Source organism: Trachurus trachurus (genome assembly GCF_905171665.1).
Source record: "Trachurus trachurus genome assembly, chromosome: 11".
Lineage (NCBI taxonomy): Eukaryota > Metazoa > Chordata > Actinopteri > Carangiformes > Carangidae > Trachurus > Trachurus trachurus.
The window spans coordinates 11,132,397-11,145,098 of record NC_139904.1 but is presented as its reverse complement, the minus strand read 5'-3'; the positions used below and the strand labels follow the sequence as shown (position 1 = coordinate 11,145,098).

The 12,702-nt window shown below is 41.7% G+C and overlaps 1 protein-coding gene across 1 annotated transcript; it reads right to left on the bottom strand.

The window, feature by feature from the left end:
- Positions 1-1,357: 1,357 nt before the first annotated feature.
- Positions 1,358-11,975, bottom strand: tpm3 (tropomyosin 3). Its single transcript, XM_083982065.1, has 10 exons — positions 11,785-11,975; positions 8,409-8,534; positions 6,011-6,144; positions 5,482-5,599; positions 5,315-5,385; positions 3,784-3,859; positions 3,166-3,228; positions 2,984-3,053; positions 2,721-2,799; positions 1,358-2,002 (listed from the first exon to the last, which is right to left on the bottom strand). Exons 1-10 carry the CDS (start codon positions 11,896-11,898, stop codon positions 1,999-2,001), a joined length of 855 nt encoding a protein of 284 aa, XP_083838191.1. The 5' UTR covers positions 11,899-11,975; the 3' UTR covers positions 1,358-1,998.
- Between the last annotated feature and the right edge of the window lie 727 nt (positions 11,976-12,702).

The window sequence follows — 12,702 nt, the reverse complement described above, 5'->3', positions numbered from 1 at the left end:
AATAAAACTGTTTTAACCAAAGAATCAATCAAATCTTTTCCTCTTCCTTATGTGGACACAGAATCAAATGGTGTTGATGATGAGCTAACAATCTGGACCTTATTTCTAGCATAATATCAAAAGCATTTAACATCATTTACTCACCCAGATAACTTTGGTGTCATTACGTGGTTCCGACGAAATACGATCCAGCTGAGAGCCGCGTACATTATCTTTCTGCCTGCCTGTCTTCTTTCTTTCTTTCTTTCTTTCTTTCTTTCTTTCTTTCTGCCTGTCTGTCTTTCTTTCTTTCGTTCTGTTTGTCTGTCTTTCTTTCTGTCTGTCTTTATTTCTTTCTTTCTGTCTGTCTGTCTGTCTGTCTGTCTGTCTGTCTTTCTTTCTTTCTTTCTTTCTTTCTTTCTTTCTTTCTTTCTTTCTTTCTTTCTTTCTTTCTTTCTTTCTTTCTTTCTTTCTTTCTTTCTTTCCCTCTTCTTTCTTTTGGTAACCCTTTACAGTAATTTACAGGTCGTAAATTACGTGATAATGTCAATAGCCAAGAATTACAGTAACAATTAATTGTGTCATAATGTCTAGAAATAGCGTAGAAATAACACAATGTCAAGAGATAAAGCCAAGAAAAGATTGTGTAGAAACAGCCCAGAAATAATGGTCAAAGCAATAAGGACTTGGTGGAAAAACATGACATTACTATGAAATTGACCATTATTTCTAGGCTATTACTTTACCACGCAATTAATTGTTATTTCTTGACATTATCGCGTAATTAACAGCCTGAAAATTAAAGGGTTACCCTTTCTTTCTTTCTTTCTTTCTTTCTTTCTTTCTTTCTTTCTTTCTCTCTTTCTTTCTTTCTTTCTTTCTTTCTTTCTTTCTTTCTTTCTATCTATCTATCTATCTATCTATCTATCTATCTATCTATCTATCTATCTATCTATCTATCTATCTATCTATCTATCTATCTATCTGTAAATAACCAGAACATTATTGTTGTTGTTGTTATTTGTGATATTGATCATAAAACATAACAATTTCACTTTATTTCTGTCCTGTGCTATAATGATTGTAAACACCATTCCTGTCCTGACTCAAGTCCCTATGTTTCCTGTTTGATGTCATTGATGTTAGGTTATACATATCTAGAGCTAGTGCCAGGTTTGTATCCCCCAAGTAAGTGTTAAAGAAATTTGTGTAAATATTAATATATAAATGTATGGATGGTCTTTCTGAGTGATTATCACGTGTAGTCATTTATCTTAGTGTCTGTAATGTATCGTACAAATGTTTGATCCTGATTATAGTTAGACCATGGCCTGTGTGATTTATTTTACACTGAGTAGTTTTATTGAGACTGGGCTTGCTGCCTCCAGACCCTGAGGAGTTTGTGAACAATGAATCAATATCTGAGCTGTCTGAGTCGACCAATCGCTGTAGCTGTCATCTGTCATCACTGAAATTGAACAAGTTGTAAACTCTATCGATATTCCAGAGCATATGGCCATCTTCTTCTCTTCAAGACTTGAAGTGACACTTCCCAACACACCTGCACCGAACACACGTGGATGCATATGAATATCTTCATTGAGAAAATCATAAAATTGCACAAGTATATTTCAAAAGCTAATGCACATTTTCCTGGGTCTCAATAAATACAAAAACCTCCTGTTCCAAGTTCCTGTCTGAACTTAACACTGAACTGTGGACAAGAAAAAAAGCCACAGACACAGATGCATTAACCAAAGCGTTTCTTCCCTCTGTTGTTTTTTTCAACACAGGTACAGGACTGATACAGAAGGAGACTGGAATCAGACATAAAAACATCCATCGACAGAAAAACATACAAAGAACAGTGACGATCCAGATTCAACGGAGACACTGAGAAAGATCTAAAAACAGAGTACAACAGGCTCAGACAAGTGGCGGAGCGGGGCGGGGAGGGTGAAGCATTAAAGGCTGAGTCTTGAAACCACAACCGGACCGGACGGTGGAGCCTCAGGCCGTTTAGCTGCAGACAGAAGAGACAGGAGACAAGAACAGAGATCGTCAAAGCTGAACTTCTCAGCCTTCAGCGTCCTACTCACTTCACAAAGGTAGTTGCAGCTTGTACAGGTCTATTAATAAGTGCTGGTTTTAATTAGTGCATGAAAAAAACATGAAACACTAATAAACCTTTAAGTAAACCACTATAATCCAGAAAAACAGGCTCAAGTAAATTAGCTGTCATCATGTTGTAATCTGAACTGACAAGGAGCCTTCCCCACGTACAATACACAATTTAAATCATGGTGTTCTTTAATTATCATAACTTACAGTCACTGCACACTTTATTTTCTACACAGTTACACATCGCACATTTTTTACTTTGCACTAAAATCAACACTGCCAATTCTGTTGTTTATACTTTTGTACATTACATTCTATTTTATTTGCTATTGCTATTTTGCTATTTTATTATGTATAGTTTGTTTTTTATAATCTTATTCTTTATATTCTTATACTATATGTTGTTATCGTCACTGTGTGTCTGTGTAATGCTGCTGCTGCACTGTAATTTCCCAGCTTGGGATCTATCTATCTATCTATCTATCTATCTATCTATCTATCTATCTATCTATCTATCTATCTATCTATCTATCTATCTATCTATCTATCTATCTATCTATCTATCTATCTATCTATCTATCTATCTATCTATCTATTAGCATTGACTCATCAGTACTTACATGGAGGTCATGTCATTGAGGGCGTGGTCCAGTTCCTCACTGATGGCTTTGTACTTCAGTTTCTGTGCATAAAGCTCATCTGTTCGTCCAAGCAAAAACCGAAGAGAGAACAAAGGACAAAATATATGTCATACAAAACATGTAATATACAGTGTACAGTATTAAACCTTTTTTTTTTTTACAACTGTCCAAACTTCGTTGTTGTATTGTAGTGTGTCAGTCAGGAGATACAGGTGCACTGCTAGAAAAAGTCAGAGTCATACCTTCCAGATCATCAATAGTCTTCTCCAGCTTGGCTACAGACCTCTCAGCAAACTCAGCTCTGGTCTCAGCCTGAGATGATATGAAAAACTCTGTTAATCTTTCTGCAAGTTCAATGGATTCAAAATTGGAAACTGTGACTCAAATTGAGCCTTTCTGGGTTTTAAAGTTCCCACTCTCTCACCTCTTTCAGCTTGTCAGTGAGGATCTTGATCTCCTCCTCATACTTGTCCTCCTTTTGAGAGTACTGTGGCGAGACACAACATCCAAAGATGTAAACACATCAACGTTTCCGCAGCTTCTCCTTATGTGATTCTGACAAATAACTAGATTACGATCAACACCAGGTTTGTGACGTGTGAGGTTCAAGGTGGAAACACATGCAGGTGGTCATGGTGCTGATTGATTATATGGACGTTACCAAGGTTAAACACTTAAAATCTTTAAATATACACCTAGACCAGCTCTGATTGTTCAGGTGCACCACAATAGAGTCCAAACACGTATATGTACAGTACATTGAGTTACTGTTCACTGCAGGTGTCCATACACAGCTGAGGGGCAGCACCTGTTCCGTATAAAAATATATTTACACAAGCTACTACATCAATCAAGTGCAGACCTTCCACCGTCATAACGCTACATTGCAGAGGGAGCCACCGGACCCTCGACTGTGGAGGTGACGCATTCAGGACTAGAATAGTCTGTTTAATGTCTGAAGCTGTTGCCATCTGTATCTCCACAATGATCTCTCTGTCACTGTGTTAATTTCTCTGCCACCAGGATGGCCCTATTTCTTTACCTTCTCAGCCTGGGCCTCCAGAGACTTCAGGTTATTGGTGACGTTCTTCAGCTCCTCCTCCAGCTCAGCGCATTTACTGGTTTAATTATAATGTCACAAAAAGAAAGAGAGAACAGAGAAACTGTGAGTAGCGTAAAGACCAAGTAGCCTACTAATCATGATAAAAACAAATTGATATCTCCTAATACAGTCAGTAATAACACCACATGTTACAGGTACAGTGTATGTAAGGGTGTAGGGTTTTTGCATATTGTTTGACTGGAGTGAAGTCAAGATAGCTCTTTTGTGCCCCCCCTCCCCTCCAGAGGCAGGTTTCCAAGGCGCCCGATTTGGGCATACCAGCTTTTGATTGGCTGAAAGTGTGGGGACAATCTGGAGGCTCACGTCACGTGTGAATATCGCAATCACTGCCGGACACAGAGGATCAGTGAGGTGACAAAGGTCTGTTTTCAGGGTGTGATGTCAAACATGGATAGCATCATGTAGTAGTCCATACCTACATGTTTTAGACTTTGTAGATATCATGCTACCCACACAGTAACACTGTAAACTCACTAGTTTTTTTGTTTGTTTTGTTTTTCCTTACTGTCTTTGGCAAATTGGCCCATTTCCATAAATTTAGGAGTAGGTTCATTACCTTCAATTGTCGGTGCAAGCTAGTTTTAGAACGGCGGAGCAGAGCCGCAAGCTGCTCAGAGCTACACTACGGAGGCTGATGGGATTTCTTGGTTTCCCTCATCAAACTCATCAAATACACAATCCAACAACTCCAAAACACTCTGGTGGACAAGTTGTGACTTGCACATTCACCACACTATGAGATAATAACAGAACGTTATGAGACAGAGTTGTTTTTGAGGCAAATTCATACAAAACCGCTGATGTGTGTTCCCATCAGAAACAGTTTTTCAGCAAGTAGTCTCCTCTCCTCAGTTACCTCTAAAACAACTCCGTCTCATAACATTCTGTTATTATCTCATAGCGTGGTGAATGTGCAGGTCACAACTTGTCCAACAGAGCGTTTTGGAGTTGTTGGATTGTGTATTTGATGAGTTTGATGAGGGAAACCAAGAAATCCCATTAGTACAAAATCTATATGGCAATTAAATGGGCCAATTTGCCAAAATGTGGAACTATCCCTTTAAGTATCTGAATTGAGACACAGCACTTATATTGTCCAGGTTTTCTCCAGGTTCTCAGGCTTCCACTTCTTCCTCCTACAGTCCACACACATGCACTCTAGGTTCACTGGCGACACTAAATTGCCCTTGTGAGGTATGAATGTGAGTGTGTGAGGTAGCTTGTCTTTGTATGTAACTTGGCCCTGTGAGGCACTGGACCTTGTCCAATGTCAGCTGGGCGTAAGCAGCATAGCAGTTAATGGACTAATTTATCAACTGCTAAGAAAGTGTGCACATCAACCAGTAGGAGGTGCTCTTGTGACAGAGGTATGTATGCAAAGAATAGGCTTCACCATTAAGGTTCATCCTACTTCATTCATATAGTCATGATGACCAATGCAGATACTCACGCCTCAGCCAGCTCCGCCCTCTCCTCTGTACGCTCCAGCTCTCCCTCCACGATCACAAGCTTACGAGCCACCTAGACAAACACATCGTACAACATATATGTATTATCAGGTTTGACCGATCAAGTCCCCTATAGGAGACAGTGTCAGATTGGTCAGAAGGAACTCACCTCCTCATACTTGCGGTCGGCCTCTTCTGCAATGTGTTTAGCCTCCTTCAGCTGGATCTCCTGGAGCTCCATCTTCTCCTCATCCTTCTGGGCCCTGTTCTCAATGACTTTCATCCCTCTGCACAAAGAGACCGTCACTTATTTCATGCACACTGTTTGGAGTTAGGCCAGACATTACTAGTAGAAGAACCAGGTCCTTGATAAGCCCATAAAGAAATAATCAATAACGATATTCATGTTTTTGGAATCATCTAAGACTATTTTCTGAAAGGTTCTGGTAACTGAGCTTGAAACTTCATGCTCTCATGTCAGTGTTCTTTGCTGCAATATGATTATTACTGGTGCTTAATGAATCTTGGAATAGGTTGGACGATGAAGGATCCAACAGGTATAGATCCTCGGACCACGCTCAGCTTGCCCAAGGTGTGCAGAAGCATTGTTGAGGTCAGAAGGGGGTAAAAGTGAAACTCTTGATCCCTCTTGTTGTCTTATCATTCAGAGGGAGGATGCACCAAACAGGAAACGTCACCTCTCGCTCTCATCTGCAGCCTTCTCAGCCTCCTCCAGCTTCTGCAGAGCCGTTGCCAGTCTCTCCTGAGCTCGGTCCAGCTCCTCCTCCACCAGCTGGATACGTCTGTTCAGAGAAGCCACCTCTGCCTCAGCCTGGGCACAGATAACAGGAACTGACTCAGACAAACCGGGGTTCAGCCCACAAACTATTTCTACCTGACTTTATCTGCAAGTGCTAATGTGGCGGGTTGGAAAAGGGCGACACAACCACCCTAATTTAATTTTCTAATATTGTCATATACTCATTATAGTGAGCCAACTGGTTGATGCAAACAGCCATCCAGCCTGAGCATGAGGCCTTTCTGCATGGAGTTGACTAGCTCTTTCCAATAGTCCAAAGACCTGCACATTAAAGGGATAGTTCGCTCAAAATTCAAATTTCACTCATTATCTATTCACCCTCATGTCAACTAAGAGCTGTGAGAATTTTCAGAGTCCTCCGTGCCTTCTCTGAGTTACGGGGGGGTCCGCGCAGCAGTATTTGTCCATATAATGGTTGTGAATGGATACCACTTTTCTTCGTCCAAAAAGAGACACCAAAAAACATCCAAATACCTCCATAGTGCTCATCTGTAATGTCCCTCTTGTATTGAAGCCCCGACATGACAAATTGTTCCGAAAAAAATTAAATAGGCTAAGTCTATATTTTAAGCTTGTTTGTAGCGGAAGCTCCCAGTGTCTCAGTTCACTGCTCTTCCTGTGTCAGTGCAAATCTTGCATGATTTGCACTGACTGGCGGAACAATTTCTCATGTCGGGGCTTCAATACAAGAGGGACATTACAGACAAGCAGTATGGAGGTATTTGATTGTTTTTTGGTGTGTCTTTTTGGACGAAGAAAAGTGGTATCCATTCACAACCATTATATGGACATGCAGTGCTGCGCGGACCCCCTCCGTAACTCAGAGAAGGCACGGAGGACTCTGAAACTTCTCCCAGCCCTTAGTCGACATGAGGGTGAGAAGATAATGAGTGAAATTTGAATTTTGGGTGAACTATCCCTTTAAGTTTATTTGTGACTGTAAATTAAACCAGTTTCAGCTGGAATTGGCTCCTCAGATACATGGTATAACCAATGGCTGAACTGAATTAAATTCAGTATTTTCATTCAGCCAGCAGATGGTGCTGTTCTGGATTTTCTCTTTGCACATGGAGCTCACAAATTAACGAGTTCTGACTTGTTCAATGTGCTAACTTTGATCCTCTCTGCATCAGTTATATATATGTTAATTGTACAGTTATTTGTGGAGATTGTCTACCTACGAAGTGGATGATATTGCAACCAGAAAAGACTAGCTCCAGCCTTATTATGGCACTATCCGTAGTCCTTGTGCCTGTGTGCTGCTTGCTGCTCTGCTGCCAGATTCCCTTCAGATCTTCTGCCAGTAACACTAACATCAATTACATACTTATTCTGAGAGCAGTGTCAAAGGCGATGTGTTCTCTCTAAACAAATTAGCCGTGGCTGTAGATGACCCTCCGAGGAGCAGCACATCACACTGTCATGCTGCTACATCTTCTGTGTCGGCCTCAGCCTTTAACTGTGATGCAGGATTGTGTGGATGTAAGTTGATAAACAGTGTTTGAGGCTGTCGCCGCGGCCGGACACAAACCCTGGCAGCATTTGCGCTCCATGAGTATTTTGTTCCAGGCGTTCTCTAGAGGGAAAACAATGGCGTGTGTCGACAGCTGTTCTTTCTATATGTAGGTGCTGAAATAAATTCTTCAGCTGTGACTCAAGTTGAGCAAGAATTAAATGAGACAGAGGAAGAGGGAACAGTGTGCCTCTCCCAGCCTGGTTGGTGATATGGACATATGGAATATATAATATAATACATAAAAACACATATATTGTATACTATATTTCTTGATTGCTTGTGTGCAGGAGCAGCTTTAAAGTCGTGGACTAAATTGAAAATGTTGAGACGGCCATAAACTACACCGACCGGGATGGTAAAATCCAATTGGTGTCTCTCTCCTAAAGAAAGAGGGAGGTTGACCCAGGAGGAATGGATGATGGACCTAAAATGGACTTGGACCATTGTTAAGCTCACAGTCAAGGTTGAGTGGCTGACATCATGGCCAAAATAGGGATCTGAATCCCCCCGACAGCTGAGGAGTCCACGCCGGGCATGATGAGAATGGAATGTAAGGGAGAAGCAGTGAATCAGCCAGGGTTGGTTTACAGTGGCATTATCACAGCTTTTATCAGAGCCCGATCCAGGACTCACACTGTCCCACCAGTACAGTTCAGAGGGCCCCCTATGCAGCAGCAGCAGCAGCAGCAGCAGCTCTTATAAATCATATTGAATGCATGTCTAGTGTTTGATTTCTGTGTGGGACGACCGTATTACTCACGTCAGCAGCCTTTTTATCGGCCACCTCCAGCTTCTCCTGAGCGTCCTTCAGGGCCTCGGAGTATTTGTCGAGCTCGTCCTCTGTCCCCTTCAGCTTCTTCTGCATTTGCAGAATTTCGTCTTCATGCTGGTGGGTGTGAGAGGTCAAACACAAAATTAACACAATCGAAATCAGAGAACCTGCTTACATACCAAATGCATGCCGTTAACGAACATGATTTGGCAGCAGGCGACACCGACGGAGAGTCTGAGGTCTTACACTGTTGAACTAAGTCTTGTTTTTATGCTCAGTTCAACAGCAAGTGTTAAAGGTTTGTTACAGTTTTGTGAAAAACGTCAAATTGTCACAAAGCTGTAAGGATGGGCACAGCTGGTGACACAAACTGAAAATCATCCCCCAACCAGACTGTCTTATTTTGGTTTGGCCTTTGTGGTCAACACCTTCATCAACCATAACCACCAAGATGTCTGTCTGTACACATGCAGATACCTGTTGAACTGATTCTGATGGTCTAACTTTCACTTTAAGACTTTTAATGAAAAATCCTCTTGGATTTAAATGGTCTCAAAGTCTTGAGACTCTGAGTTCTCATGTTGTCTAGACTCAATCGCTATTTGTAAAGAAAAAATAAAAGTTTCACGAATGAACTGCAAGGATAGAGTGAAATATCGCACCGACATAAGTATTGAGACATTTTACTCAGGACTTTGTTGAAGAACAAGTGATCTTCTCTCATTCTTCTCAGGCTCTTGAATGGAGACATTAGTGGACTTGGTCTCTCCAGATGTTGCACTATCATGGTCATTCTCCAGCTGGAAGTCTGAGATCCTGAGCTCTGACCAGGTTTTCATTATGAAAATCTCTGTACTCTGTCCAGTCTCCCCATCCCCCCACAGTCTGATATTGCCTCCACCATGCTTCACCATCAGAGATTATGTTGATCAGATGATGGATGGAGCATGGTTTCCTCCAGATGTGACTCTGACACTGAGACCAAAGAGTTCAGTCCTGGTCTCATCAGACTAGAGAGCCTGGTTCCTCTCAGTCTCAGTCTCTTTTAGCTGATTCTTTACAAAGTATCTCAAAGTAGAGGCTTCATCTACATCTGGATATAAAGAGACCAGATCAGCAGAGATTACGGTCGTCACTCTGGAAGGGTTTCTGGAGCTCAGATTGACCACTCGGTTCTTTGTCTCCTCTCTTTTCTCCAATGTCCAGGTGAACCTGTACAATAGTCCTGGTTGTCCATGGAGACCACTCTTCTTCTCAGGAACCCTCAATGCTGCATTAATGTTTTGAGCCTTGACACAATCCTTTGTCCGAGCTCTGCAGCCAATTCCCTCTTCTTCGTGTTTCTGATCTTAGTCTCTGGTCTGGATCATCAGACCTGAGACCTGGTACAGACAGGTGTGTGTCCAGTCAGTTCAGTTCGCAGGTGCACTCCAGTCAAGCTTACATGTAGAAACATCTCAGATGATGCAGAAAATGAGAAAAGAAAATGAGAAAATGTAGGAGACTGAGTCAGAGTTAAGTGTTTCAACTCTTATGTCAATGTGATATTTCACTTTTTACTTAATCAGGTGGCTTCCTCTGTCTACAGCCACCCGTTGTCAATTGTCATCAAACAGAACCACTACCACTAATCAATACCACTCTCAGAACCAATCAGTGTAAATCAGGGAGATGAATTCCTCTGAAATACGCTGGACATTAAACACTTTCACTGAGGTATGAAAACACCTGTCTGAAACTACATTGATAGTTTGGATAAGAAGCAACTGGAAGTGTTTAGCATTAGCATGTAGCCTGAAGTCCTCATTGGTCCACTTGGACCATTTCATCTGACACCTGACAGGGGATTTGAGTTCGGGCGGGTTCAAACCAGGTTTCAGGTCTTGTCTGGTCAGGAGTCAGTTTGTCTTGAGCCAAGTGGACCAATCGATGCAAGAAGACTCCCAATCCCTAACCTCATGGATCTAGAAGTCCGTTGGTAGTCTGTGCAGCAGGTTATTTTTACCCATAATTTTTGTTGCTAGGCAAAAACAAGCAGATGTAGAAATTACAACAGGAGTGTAGGGAGAAGTGTCGTAATGTAGAATAAAGGACAAAGTCAACGTTGTGGTGGACGAATGGGTCACGAATCGACCTGTTCAGATTGTTTCTATTATCCACAACCATTTGACAGAAGTAACCATGCTAAAGCTAACATTAACCCTGTTGCAACTATGACAACAAAGATTGTCTTGAAGGAGTACTTATTTTTGCCCTAATCACAACCTTTTCCGAAACCTAACCAAGCCATTGCAATAGGTAGAGTAGCCATAGCGATGACGAAGGTACGCTGCTCTATTCAGGGACATGCCAGGTTCGGATCGACCACCGTAGTAGGGACGCCATTTCAAGAGACGCCCCTGAAATCCAGAGGCGTTAAAAAAAAAAGTTCAGATCTTCTGGTCCAGGCAGAGTTAGCCTTCTGTCTGGGCATTCATGATAATCCGTAATTAACTTGTAATTTGAAAATGAAAGATGTAATTTGCCAATCGAATTGGAGCAATTTTGTTTTTCAGCAATCCTCAATATCATTATTTGTTTCAAACCAAAAATGAATTTCTATTCGGAACCAAAAAACAAAAACTAAATTATACAGTTTGTGTGTTGCTGCTGTCAGAATACCCAATTCAGAAAACAATCTGCTTTAATATTTTTTTGGCAAACTAATTATGAAGACACTAATGTGTCACAGGTAATTATGAACTTGTCATTAGCTACTGAACTGAGTCCTCGGTTCACAGGTACTCAGGCGGTACCTATCGTTACCAATCCAGAAGTTCAGGTCATGGTCCATTTACAGGGTTACCTATTGAATAATACATGGTTTAATATTGATTTGACTCAGACTTGACCCCAACAAAGCTTCAGAAAGAGGGGTGGAGTTATTATTTCTAAAGTAAGTCGTCTTGCTCTCCATTGACTGTGCGGATCTGAATGGTATTTGCTGCAGGTAGACGCCCAATGGGAAGATACAGTAGAAAATAAACTCCAAGTCTCTGCTGAGTCTCAAACTTGGCAGCTTTAGTTGGAATCAGTTGGTTCGGTTCTTCAAGACAGAGGTACAGACCAGGTCCTGGTCTTAGTTTGAGGCCTGTGGAGAAGTGTTTGTCATTGTCCATAGTCAAAAGGTGGTGTTGGATACCACCACAAAGAATGAAAACTGGAACAAAAAATACTATAATCATGTTGTTTTAAAAGTGCTCTAATCATCACAGGAGCTTCTCAGAAGGCTAAAACCACCTCCTTGCATCTCCTGAATCCCTTTTGTCTCTCACCGTGTGGATGAGGCTGTTAATGAAATACCTGTCTCTGGGTTTTTTCCCACCTGCTTGCTTCGCTCCTCCGCTCCAACCTTGTCCCCTTCAGCCCGTTCAGCCTGCTCCAGTGCATTCTCCTTGTCCAACTTCAACATAAGCATCTTCTTCTTGATGGCCTCCATTTTGGCTGAGGTTTCGACGCGCTTCGGACAGGAGAGGAGAAGATGAGCGGGTGCAGGAGAGAGCCCGGCAAACTGGTGGAGACACCAAACTCTGACAGAGATAGAGTCAGACCATTTATATGACAGATGAGGAGACACTCCCACTCCTAAGCCCCTAAACCTGCCCACACCACCGCACCCTCCTCTGCCCTCACAGCCACGGTGCAGATCAAAAGTGGACCTGCAGGTTTCCACAATTAGAGATATAGTTTCTCAGATTTCCTTAATTCCACCTGCTGTGATGCGGTTCTGAAGTGTAGAGGAGAGAAAAACCTCTCACATTTCCCTGCATGGGGTCAATGTAACTGATATGAAATGAGGTGAGGCTGAATGAAGAAGACATGCAGAGAAGATGTTATTGTCACTTTCAATCTGAGGATGTTCGTCACACACTTTAATATCAGTGCCTGGCTGTCATTGTGACTTCAGAAAGGTTTCTGGGTACTTGGTTCCTCTGAATACCATCACTCTTCAACTCTTTAAATAAGCATGTTGTTACAGGTTTCCATATTTAATTTGGCTTTTTGTTATGGCCACCCTGCAGTCCAGCAACAGCTGCTGCTGCCGCCATTAAGTGACCCCCTGTCTCTCCGCCACCATTTAATTTACAGTGACAGACATGAAAGCGCCATTACTGTTAATAGGAGAGGACAATATCTTCTATCACAACATGCAGACACTGGTTAATAAATGATTCATGAATTGATTTAATAGATTTTCTGATGTTATTTAATAATATCACCTTATCCTCATCATCAAATATGC